The 12,468-nt window shown below is 40.3% G+C and overlaps 1 protein-coding gene and 1 pseudogene across 4 annotated transcripts; one reads left to right on the top strand and one right to left on the bottom strand.

The window, feature by feature from the left end:
- The first annotated feature begins 402 nt into the window (after positions 1 to 402).
- LOC148869068 (SNW/SKI-interacting protein A pseudogene) lies at positions 403 to 3,187 on the top strand (annotated as a pseudogene). 3 transcript variants are annotated; one of them, XR_016107424.1, is made up of 2 exons: positions 403 to 643; positions 1,132 to 3,187. The product of XR_016107424.1 is annotated as an SNW/SKI-interacting protein A pseudogene, transcript variant X3 (transcript). The 3 variants fall into 3 exon arrangements; XR_016107422.1 differs by having other exon boundaries at positions 403 to 699; XR_016107423.1 differs by having other exon boundaries at positions 568 to 843.
- Positions 3,188 to 6,482: 3,295 nt separating this feature from the next.
- LOC148869067 (CASP-like protein 3A1) lies at positions 6,483 to 9,599 on the bottom strand. The gene is made up of 3 exons (XM_088972701.1): positions 9,240 to 9,599; positions 8,519 to 8,654; positions 6,483 to 6,877 (listed from the first exon to the last, which is right to left on the bottom strand). The coding sequence occupies exons 1-3, from the start codon at positions 9,521 to 9,523 to the stop codon at positions 6,665 to 6,667; spliced, it is 633 nt and encodes a 210-aa protein (XP_088828827.1). The 5' UTR covers positions 9,524 to 9,599; the 3' UTR covers positions 6,483 to 6,664.
- Between the last annotated feature and the right edge of the window lie 2,869 nt (positions 9,600 to 12,468).

The raw sequence follows: 12,468 nt of genomic DNA, 5'->3' as shown, positions 1-12,468 counted from the left end.
TCATCCGTCATACTGATTAACGATTGTAGCAACCCACGTGTCCATTTTCCAATAGAATTTCTACGTTGGTTCTGTCATGGACGCGTGGCGATAATTTGGAGGCCGGATGTGCTCACAACAAAAAGAACTGTTCTAATATGATATCTGTCTCGCAGATATGATGGGTCCGATGCGATGTACGCACAGTTTTTGTCATGAGCAGCAAATCCCCGCTCAAAATCTAGACGGCTTTACTTCATGGACGCGTAATACACATACACTAGATCGGAACCTTTTTGTAGGAAGTGAGTCGTGTCTCAATCGAGCCCGGATCTCGAACCCTTTCCACGTTATCGCAGTTATACATGAGAATATCTCATTTTCTGCATAGTATTAAGGGGGAGATGTTCCCAATTAATTCACAGGGATGGTATATTATCGATAGCCGTGAGTCGTCTCAATCAGTCGTAAGCGAAAAAAAAATCCAATCCAACGGTAGAAGTGGTGCCGTGTGTATGCACGGATGGGATGAAATCCCAATCAAAGAAGCTAGATGAACCAAATAGGGAGGGGGATGGACTTCAACGCGTTTCCCTCTCCTCTCGCCGCCCTCTTTTTATTTTATATTTCCGGCTCCATTGCAGCGATATTCGATAGAAGGAAGGTCGGTAGGTTTGAGTTAAACCTAATAGATCGAAACTTGATCTTCTTCTTCATCCGGTACATGAATTGTTCCTCTCTTGTACTGTGAATGTTTCCTTTTTTTTTATTTATCTATCTACTGAAAAATCTTTACCGCTAATTCTCACGAACGTAATCTACGATTGGTTCGATCTGGGGTTAGATTTATATGGATCTGTCTGGGTATGTTATAATCTTGAATCTTTGATTCAATTTACACCTTCTGTGTTTCGTCTTTTAATACACCTTCCTCAGGTTCTAGGGTTAGGGTTCCGTCGTTTAATACACCTTCCCCCTGTTTTGAAGATTTCATGTCTCAATAACATGATCAGCATCTAAGATTTCATGACTCAATATCTGATCTCGGAATAGAGCATAAACTGAAGTTGTTTTCTCTTTATCTATGAACGTTGTTTGATTTTCTCCACCTAATTAGTTTATTTTCTTTCTCTTTTTATCTTTTTTTATCAGATTGTCGGGTTGAGATTACCGGTGCTTTTCTATTCCCCTAAGTGGTTTCGCCATGGCAGCACTAAACGAACTACTTCCACCTGTTAAATCATTGACCACCTCGTATTACGACCACTCAAATGACCCATGGTTCAAGCAACGCTTTAGTTCTTCTGAGGCAGAACAGTCTACCACTGCCAAAGCCAATCCAGTACCTCCATACTTGAAACGTGCTGGTTTTGTGCCCCGAAAGCCCGAGGATTTTGGAGATGGCGGTGCGTTTCCTGAGATTCATGTCGCCCAGTACCCTCTTGGCATGGGAAGGAAAGATCAGAAGCCAGGCTCAAAAATCCTTCCACTTACTGTGGACTCCCATGGAAACGTTGCCTTTGATGCAATTGTTAAGCAGAACGAGAATGCTTCGAAAATTGTATACTCGCTGCATAAAGATCTCGTCCCTAAAATTCTGACAGATGAAGTGAAAGAATCTGAAGAATTGGAAAAAGAGATAGATGAAACAACAGAGCGCACAAAAGCAGCTCTTGAAAAAATTGTCAATGTCCGATTGAGTGCGGCACAACCGAAGAATGTGCCAACGCAATCATCTGACTCAAAGTTCATTAAGTATAAACCATCACAACAGTCAGCAGCGTTCAATTCAGGTGCAAAAGAGAGAATAATTAGAATGGTAGAGATGCCAGTTGATCCACTTGAGCCGCCAAAGTTCAAGCACAAAAGAGTTCCAAAAGCCATGGGTTCCCCACCCGTGCCAGTTATGCATTCCCCACCTCGTCCCGTAACAGTGAAAGATCAGCAAGATTGGAAAATCCCACCTTGCATTTCTAATTGGAAGAACCCCAAAGGTTATACAATCCCACTTGATAAACGTCTTGCAGCAGATGGACGAGGCCTTCAAGAAGTCCAGATTAATGACAATTTTGCCAAACTTTCTGAGGCATTATATGTAGCGGAACAGAAAGCTAGAGAAGCTGTTGCAATGAGATCAAAGGTCCAAAAGGAGATGCTATTGAAGGAGAAGGAAAGAAAGGAGCAGGAGCTGCGAGCATTGGCTCAGAAAGCCCGAGCTGAGAGGACTGGGGGTGCACCACCCCCGGCAGCTATTCCCATCCCTACCGATAGGACAATGATGGATAGTGGTGATGTGAGGGGGGATTATGAAAGAGGGAGGGAAAAAGAGGAGCCTGTGAGGGAGACAAAGGAAGAGAGGGAGGAGCGCCTGCAGCGAGAAAAGATTCGTGAGGAGCGACGCAGGGAGAGGGAGCGAGAGAGAAGATTGGAGGCCAAAGATGCTGCAATGGGTAAGAAGAGTAAGATCACACGTGATAGAGACCGTGATATTAGTGAAAAAGTGGCGCTTGGTATGGCTAGTACAGGAGCAGGACGCGGGGAAGTCATGTATGACCAGAGGCTGTTCAACCAGGAGAAAGGAATGGACTCTGGATTCGCAACTGATGACCAATACAACTTATATGATAAGGGCCTGTTTACTGCACAGTCCACCCTGTCTAGCTTGTACAGGCCTAAGAAGGATGCGGATGCTGATATGTATGGAGGTGCAGGTGAGCAACTTGAAAAGATCATGAAGACTGATCGCTTCAAACCTGACAGGGCATTTACTGGTGTCCCTGAGAGTGCAGCTCCCAGAAGTGGCGCAGTGGAGTTTGAGAAGCAGGCAGAAGAAGCTGATCCATTTGGATTGGAACAGTTCTTGACGGAGGTCAAGAAGGGTAAGAAGGCCATGGAAAAAGTTGGGAGCGGAGGGACCATGAGTGCAAGTGCTGGATCTTCAATGCGTGATGGTTATGACAGAGGTTCTAGTAGAACCCGCATTGGATTTGAGAAAGGGCGTTAGGAGAGATTTTTATCTGGTTATGATTGAACCTTTGTGCGTGTGCATAAGAATCTAAATTTGTTTCTCCTTTCTTTTACATGAAACCTGTGGACTAGGACTCTTGAAGTAGAAGGTTTCTTTTCATGTAACATGTTGTCTAGCAATATATTTTGCTATAACAATTGAAGCCTTCAGGCATTGGATATTGATCTTTTATTCTTTTTAGATTGGCATTCATGATGGGTAGTGTTTCGTTATGATTTTCCGAACCAGTTGCTCTCAGGAACTGCGGATCCTAGCCATCATGGGCATTCTTTAATGACAAGGACACTCCTGAATTCCATGTTCTATTTGGTTTTTGACCAAGAATTCCATGTTCTATTTTGAGATTTATATGTGGATTAGGGAAAGTTGGTTTTTATGGGATTCATAAAAAAAAAAAAAAGAGATTGTTTTTCTGGGTAAGTGATACCCATCTCTTGGGTAAATAATTTATCCACCTAGAGGAAAGTTGCAACACTTGAATGGGACAAAAAATGCCTCTTTTGATAATGGATTTTTATGGATAAAATGGTCATTGTCTTATTTACCAGAGAAATAAAAGAACATGGGTAAATGCAAGGTTCAAGATATTGACACGCCCAATACATCGATAGGGATGTATCAAGCGAATCGATACACATTTTGGAGCCTTTTTTTTTGCAACTAGATCAGGGGGGGCTGGTTTAGGTCTCCTCTACCCCTTGGACCAATCAGACCTCCGATACACCCACTGTAGGGGCGTATCGAAAGGGTCTCGGAAGCTCTTGGGTTTTTATGGGATAGTAAAAGGATTAGTAATGCACCCCAATTAGTGATCCGTATGAGGCTTTGCACACAGGATTTTTGTGGTAAGCATAATCCACGAAATTATGGTACTTGATTCATCAGTCATGTGCAATTTGTGGATCACTGATGTAGCTCCATGATATTACTATTTCATTGTTCTTTTTTGTTTTGTTTGAAAGGGCTAAACTTAGTGATCTTAGTCCAACAAAAGCATTGCTCTTTTCTTCTTTTTCAGACAGAAAAAAATGCTAGTCAACCAATAGTTACAATGCTAAATGCGGGATTGATCCAAGGTCTGGGTTTAAAACCACCAAAAATAATAAAAACAATAATGTTTTGAGATAAAGAATAAGCTTTGCTAATCCAGCCAATTAGAAGCTTACTCGATGAGGGATGCTTTGGATTGGAAACATGTTCAATCCTTCAGTCAACATTATCCCTGTACCCCATCTTTTATTGTTATTTTCCTGACTGATATTGCAAAATTTGAAACCCTTTAAGTTGAAGAATTGTCAAACAAAGGCTTATCCTGGATATGTGGCATGGTTTTTAAATCTTTCCTATGACCAAAGGGTGTTTGGCCCCCAATCAGTTTCTGAATTGAGATATTCCTGGTTTGTTCAGATTTACTGTAAAACACCTGAGTTGGAGCCCTTTCCCCCTGGGTTATACAATAAATCATGAAGTAATAGAAAGTCAATTACTATCAATACTTTTAAGACCCCTCTTATTGATCCACTCCACTCACTCTCGTGCCATTGCTCCCCTCTCCTCCACTTTTCTCTTTTCTCAGCTCTCAGGCTCAAATTTTTGTGAATTCGAATGCTTTAAAGCTCTAATCATAGTGTTTCACTATTTTGTCAATCATGGTTAAAGATCTGTATGCTTAGAACACGCATCTTGTGGACCCTTTGGTTTGGAGATCAGGCCATCAGGGTACCTTGTCGCCATCTAACGTCAATTGCACAGGGGTTTCACTGATGGTCTGGTCACTGGCTAGGGCTAGGGCTCGGATGAGAGAGCATGGGAGGAGAGTTGGAATGAGACTTCTAAATTGTGCTTTCAAAGCTTCATTTTGATTTTTTTGGGAAAATTCTTGATCAGTACCCTGTACTTTGGCTCGAGTGATAATTTGGTCCCCGAACTTTAAAATGCGACAATTCAGTACCTAAACTTTTAAAGTGTGACAATCCAGTACCTGTTGCTAATCAATTGTTAAATGATATTTGAAAAGTCAAAAATGCCCTAAGAATGCCATCTAATTCTCTTTATCAACCATTCAAACAATGACAATAAAATAAATAGCCCCAAATTCTAGATTCTTCTAAGCAGTCATGGACTTTTTTGAATAGAAGAGGTTAGGATTTAGGACTATTCAGTTTTTTATCAATGTTTGGATGGTTGATAAAGAGAATTAGATGGCATTCGAATGACATTTTTGACTTTTTAAATGTCACTTAATGGCTGATTAACGGACTAGTTAACGGCAGGTACTAAATTGTCACATTTTAAAAATGTGGATATTAAATTGTTGTATTTTAAAGTTTGGGAACCAAATTGTCACTCAAAAGCCAAATTACAGGAATTTTCCCTCTTTTTTTTGTCTATTAGTGTGGTTGAACCGGCAATACATGAAGCCCCGTTAATTGCCAAGACCTATGAGACGACGTATTCACCTCTCATTGGAGGTACATGCTTCCTGTGAACTGAAAACCGAAGGATCCACAGGGTGCACGTTTGGACAATGGTGCATGAAACCATGCTTCTACTACCACTTTTAACAAGAGCCATGGTATTTTCTTTTCCTTTTTTTTTTTTAGCTGATTTTAAGAGAACATCAAACATGTGGTAAAGGCCAAAAGGTGTTATACCTGAATGACTTTAACCCATAAAAAATCCATTTGAAATTTTGAATTTGAACAAATGGCATTTGACTGGTTATTAATTCTCAGTTTTTCAGGTATGTTGCCTGTCCAGTATAGTAATCAGACTCAAATTATTATTAGCAACAAGTCTCCTTTCATCGAAAAAACTTTTGCTCCTTTATTGGAAACGGTCCCATTCCGTCTATGGTAGAAAGCCGCTTAGGGGCCAATTACCTGAAAAACCTCTGGAATTGAAATGAATATACTCCTTTATTGCAACTGGAAGCAAAGTGAAATGGTAGCAGGTAGCATAGGCCATGGAATTTCATTGTGCTTGATCATGTCCTATCATGGGAGATAGTGCTAGCATTGCTCCACACAATTACATCTAGAATGAAAAGGTTTTCAGTTTTCAAGAAATTATAGTACAAATGGGCTCATCTCAGGAATTCCAGAAATAACCTGATTTTCAGTTTTCTCAATCAGATATGATCACATTCCTATTAGGATCATTGTGGCCTCAAATGCTATTGAAAACGAGTACAAAACTATATCATCTCAACTCACTACTTTTATGAGAATCAACGAAGGTTTGGCCATAAGCCACTGAACCAGTCACCTACGATTGATTGTTGTAAACCCAGTTGGTGCATAAACCCGGGGTCCGGGGAGATGGATCTAAATTCAGTCTGTACAAAATGGCAATATGCACAGCTACTGCTTAGTAGTAGTCCACCATAAATTTGAGCGGTTCAATCAAAATTCCTTCAGCCATTGAAGTTTTCATAATTCAAATCTGACAGCAGCTCACTTTGAATTAAACACCGTTTGTATCTTGAGAAAGCAAATGCATTGCTTGAATATTTACTGTCTATGCAACAACTCATCCTGATACATTCTAATCCTTTTCCAAAGATGAAAAAGTGAAAAAAGGGGAAAGCACATTTCCCTAAAGACGTGTTTTGTATAAGATACGTATATGAGTGTAAACTTGACTAGGCAGGGCCTATTACTTTGACAGCCAGATAACATCAAGAACAACAGAGATTGCGAGCAAGAAGGAGCTAAGGAAAGCGAAGGCAATTGAGACAGCTATGTGGTTGCAAAATATATGCAGGGGCTTACAGATTCCCGGCAGAGGTGCATGCCGGATTCCAGTACGGTTCAGGTTGGTCACCCCAGATGCAGCTGATCCTGCACTCAACATTGCATATGCAAATACCTGCAACAATAACCAGAACGAGTCATTCATATAGAACACGTTCAATTCCATCAGTTGATTTCATATGAAGCTAGTCTACAAGGTTTTGCACTCTACATATTTATATTTGTACTCCTTCCAAACTGAGCCTACAGAAAAATGTTCAATTTGTAAACATGTATCCAGTCTACTTTAGTCTCGGATGATCTGTGCCATCTTACTTAATCCACACTACTAAGTCAAAATTTGGGTTTGGGGTCTAGATCTATGACGTGTCCACATCAATTTTCAGTTAATGCGGTTTACATAGTCATCTCTTTTTAAGTTACCAAATATAAAGCATATTGTGAAACACTGAAACATTGAAATTTTTTTCATCATTAGTGAAACACAGTACTTCAAAGGAAGCACAATATGGATATAAACCAAGAAAAGTTTTGCAGCAAACCAGAGAATTAGAAAGGAAGTGCCTATCAATCTATCCATGCTCAAGAAAACATGCTAACACAAGATGACTTGCTGATGCAACCATTCCATCCTCAGACTAAGTAAACCCCTTCTTCCTCCAATATGATCGTAGCAAAGACCATTACCCAACATTGGTCCCAGTTATCTGGGGTCTTGGGAGGGTTAGACTGGATGCATTTTTTTTGCACAGGGTGATCACTCTCAGAATCGAACCTGCATTCTCAGACTAGCAAGGCAACCTTTAAATATTGAATATTTTCTCAGTCGCTTCCACATTCTCTAAGTCTATATAAAGAATGCAATAAATCAAGTAATCATGATCATCCAGTTTAGTTTACCATTGATCCAAGATGAATCCTAAGAACAGCCACTCAAGTTCTATCCCCACCAACCTGCATGTCTAGCTCATGTACATGTTATGGCCATAGATTTTGAGAGGACTCTAAGTGAATAAAACCCTTCTCTGGAAGATCGCTCTTTCCTAAAATAAACTCTTAATTACTTAAAACAAAGGTAATGAATCGCCATCCACTTAAAAGGAAATGAATTAAAAACTGCAAAGAGACTGAATGTACCCTAAAACAAAATTTTCTTCGTTTCAAAGTTTCAAGACAAATAGCCACCTATAAAAAGATTTTGCGTTTCAAATTTTTGAAGCTAACTACCATAGAAATGAAGAATGTGTGTCTACCATTTTGGTTCAGTAAGGGAAACAAACTTCATTTTTGCTTTCCTACTTCATACTTTATTTTCTTTTATGCCCCTTCACAACGAAGTTATTTTCGAAGCTGGCCAATCTATCTGAATTTGCAGAGAATCAACAATTCTGCCCACTCACACAAGGGTACACTCAACTGCAACTGTTGTTACCCACTTAGCCTGAATCTCTGCAACTCTGCAAGCTTCAAAGGTATCAACTAATGTTTTCTTGTAGATGCAGAGATTCTGAAAACACGACATTAGACAAATTGAACCAGACCAGGCAAAAATGGACTCTGCTCTTCTGAAGTCTTCCCAGAAGCCCACTGAGTACAACCGGCGGGAGAGATTCAAAGCAAAGGCTGTTTATGACTGATAATTTTCTTCTATTTGAACACAAGATACCTACTTCCGTTGTACCTCAAAGATGAAAATGTTAAAAATCTTAAAAATTGCAGAACAGCAGAACATGAACTAAAAAGGGACCGGCTTTACCTGGTCGCCGGCAAAAATAAGCCAGGCGTGGCTCCGAGAAGGAATTACTGGCGATTTCTTCAGCAATTTCATCACATTGATAATCAGTTGGAGCAGGGAATGGGCAGCCACAGCTGCAGATATCCCAACCAGGTACCTGCCAGTAAACCGAAAGATGTAATAATAGAGTTAATAGTGAACTTAGAGTCTTAATCAATTCGACATTAGATTGCACGACCCAAAGCGCAATTCCTCAACAAATTCTGCGGATTCATTTGGTCAAAACAACGAAGAAAAAGAAATTCATTCACGGGTAGTCATATTTCTGTTCATCCGAAAAAGGAAAAGAAAGAAAAGGCTTCTGTTCATCCGAATTCCAAGGGCCAAGAGAGACCCTTTCCCGTACTCTATTGTCATCCGGAAGATTTTGTCGGTGTTAAAATATTCGGCCGAAAGCAGAAACGAAGTACCAAGACCACGAACAAAAAAGCAACGAATGAAAACACAGAACTTTGAAAATTCGAATTTTTTTCTACAAAAGAAAAGGAAAAATCGAATTCCAGCCTCCAGGTCCTTTTTTTTCTGGTCGACCCCGTAAATAAATCAGAGGCACTGGACAGTTCAGTCAAATAGAAAAATAAAAAAAATAGAAAAAAAGGGCAACTCCCTGAACAAGGAAGTCCAGTGCTTAGTTAAGACTTAAGAGCAGAATTCAGGTACGGGTGTTTCGGAGAAGGCTTACTCGAAGGAATCGGAGAAGGACCACTTGGAGTAGACGGGGAAGCTGAAGCCGTAGATGGAGATGGTGGATGACTGCTGGGCGGAGGCCATGAAAGACAAGGAGAATATAGACGTTATTAGGCAGGCTAGGCGGAGGCTGGCGTGTGCCAGGTCCGTTTTAGGGCGAGCATTCTGGTTTGGTCTGTCCGTCACGAGTGGCCCGCTCATGGTGAAGCTATCAGCCGCAACCTTGGATTCCGGCATTTGAATCCCTACCTCCGACAGATTCTTCCGACCGTTGGACATTTTCCGTTCCTTCACCTCCACTCTGACTCTTGATTCTGCTGTCAATTTTCTCCGGACCTTGGACCTTTGTGCGGTAATGCGCGGGCTTTTAAAAGAGGTAGGTCCGAAGGAAGGCAGGCAGGCATCGATGACCGTACCATTACACGTGGCGATTAGTGTGGGACCCGCAGCTGTTCCCGTGACTGAATAGTGAACATACCGAGGAAATGATGCCTGTCTCAAGTCTCAATTCAAGGCATTCAAATTTGAGACCGGATCTGCTCCTCACAGGCGCCTCATACATACATCCAATCATACATCTCCTGTACTTATTTATTATTATTACGAGAGATATTTTCAATGCACTGTGGATGTGACTGTGAGGCGCTCATTCGTGAGGAGCAGATCCCGTCACTTCAAATTTCAATTGATTATTGATCTGATGTCCCATTGAACCAAACGGTTCCGTTCAATTTGCTTTGGCCCATGAGCCCATGATCGAAGGCGATTTTGATTTTGATGCTTTTTCCTCTTCAAGATCATTTATGTTGAGGCCCGAATTAACTGATCCGAACGGGGCCCATCCATAAAAAAGTGCAAACCCGGTCTTAATGAACTTCACTTGATTGAAGAAACGGCCAAATGGGCTCCCCTCCCCCTCCTGCTCTGTTCCAGCTTCCGACCAACAGTCTGAATAAACTTCACTTCACTGTAAATCTGTAATGGTGATTCTTAAGACTGACGCTGGGCTGATGTGGGACGACCTCCATTGACAGCCACCTGATTGGAATAAATAGTGGTGCCCACACCCTTCACTGGTCTTAAATTACTTTGAAGGTGATCAATCAAATCCACTGATCTTACTCCTTTGACAGTCGAGAGCCACCTGATTGGATTGCTGAAAGGTATTTATTTGGCAATGGCCATCAATGACCTTACTGCCCATGTGAATTGTGAAGACGCCTAGACGGAGACACTTCCGTTACGGTCGGGGTTGGGGTCGGGGTCGGGGTCGGAGTACATGGAAAACTTAAGCTGTTGGAATTTTCAAGTAGAAAACGTTACAACTTAACAGGTGGTGTCTGTGTCTCTATTGTTTTACCAGTCAGTCTTTATTCATGTAGTCCCAACTCTGAATGAAGGAATCGACCAGACGTGGACATTGAACCAGTCCCACCCACCACACCAGGGGTGGGACCACAAAATGGGCAGAACAGAAGCGGACCGTCGAAGTTCACCTTCGTTCTTCCATTTAGGGAATGCTTGTACTGCCGCATGGCAACCTCTGGCTCTTCTCAGGACTCAGGAGTAGAGATGGTAGATTGGTAGAAAAAGGGAATCTAAATCAAATTTATCATTTTTTTATCAATACATCGTATCACTAAATTAAAATAAAATAAAATAATGGGTAAAATGCAAAAACCTCCACTGAAGTTTATGACAATCATAAAAATCTCTCCTTAGTTTAATTTTAATAAACTTTTAATTTTTTAAAAAATTAAGAAAAACCTTTCTTCAGCCACTAATTCAGACGGAAAATGTATAAAATTACAAAATTACCCTTAATTAATTGTTGGGGCATCATTGAAAATATTAAGGTTGCAACTTGAGTTGGGTTGGGTCGGGTTGATGTTTGGGTTAGGGTTAGGGTTGAAATTCATGAACCCGACATTACTTTGGGTTGGGTTAGGGTTGACCCCTTAGCCAATCCGAACCCAACTCTATAGTACAGGTAATATATAAATATATGTTATATGTATTATATAATATACATTGATTTGTTTAGATGCATGATATTTGTATAGCCCCCACCACATAGTATCATGTATTTCTTTTGAGATAATCATTTCACTTAATACTAATCAGAAAGACTAAAACCTTAATAACATTATTTTATGTTTTTTTTTATTTTATTTTTCATCTCCTCTATATTGTTTGCCGCACAAGAAAGATCTATCGTAAGTCATAACTTAATAAACTATAGTCATTTCTAACACTTGCTTTTCCGAATTTTGTATCAAAAGAATAAAAAAAATCAAAAAACAAATATTAATGAAATATAGGATTAATATATGTGGTGAAAGTTGAGTTAAGATCTAAAATTGATAAATTTTATGAGGTTTTAAGAGATGGGAAGAAGGTTGCGTTGGGTTGGGGTTGAAGGAATTTAGTTAGGGTTAGGGTTAGGGTTGAGTTGGTCGGGTTGAAGCTCGGGGGGTGTTTAACGCGTCTTTCCATACGGTCTTTCGATTGTTTACAAGTCGAGCAGACCGAAATTCGGTCTATTCAGTTTGGCGTGTGGAAGATCTAACTGCCAAAAGACAGAACACCAAAAAGACGAAAAAAAACCCTTTTTTGGTTGATTTCATGAAACTCCAAATAGAGCTTTTCGTGTCTTTTGCGTTTTATGCTCGCATGGGAAGGAAGACACGGAAAAACATGCATATGCCAAATGGTCTTTGAATTGCCCAGATCTTATATCAAAAGCTCAATGTGCCTTTTGACTGTCAAAGCTACAAAAAGATCATCTCAAAAAAACTTACCAAACGGGCCTTGGTTGAGTTAGGGTTAGGATTGGGCTAGGGTTGGCCTCAACCCGACCTAACCCAGCCCGACGTGTAGCCCTAGAAAATATATTAAAATTCTAATAATGCTCTCATTCGATTAACATCACTCTTGACATTTAATGAGTCTTTTTTGAGAACAAAAGAATAAAGCTTAAACCCTAACACCACTAAACACTTACATACAACCATCATTCAAAATATTCCATTCACCTAAGAATATTTCCCATTTTCTGGAAACCATTCTTCATCAACCACTGATCTTTACTGGCAACTGTTTTTCACCAGTAGTTGTTCTTCATTGTCTGCAATATCTATTTCCCCCCTCAATCAATTTCTAACCAGAGCTTTTTTTTCGTTTCTCTTGCTATGAGGATTTGCATTTCACAAATAGATGTGAGT

Source organism: Nelumbo lutea, chromosome 2 (genome assembly GCF_056320005.1).
Source record: "Nelumbo lutea isolate HS-2025 chromosome 2, American lotus-T2T, whole genome shotgun sequence".
NCBI lineage: Eukaryota > Viridiplantae > Streptophyta > Magnoliopsida > Proteales > Nelumbonaceae > Nelumbo > Nelumbo lutea.
Note: the sequence above shows the minus strand (reverse complement) of the source record. Positions and strands in the feature narration are given on the sequence as shown.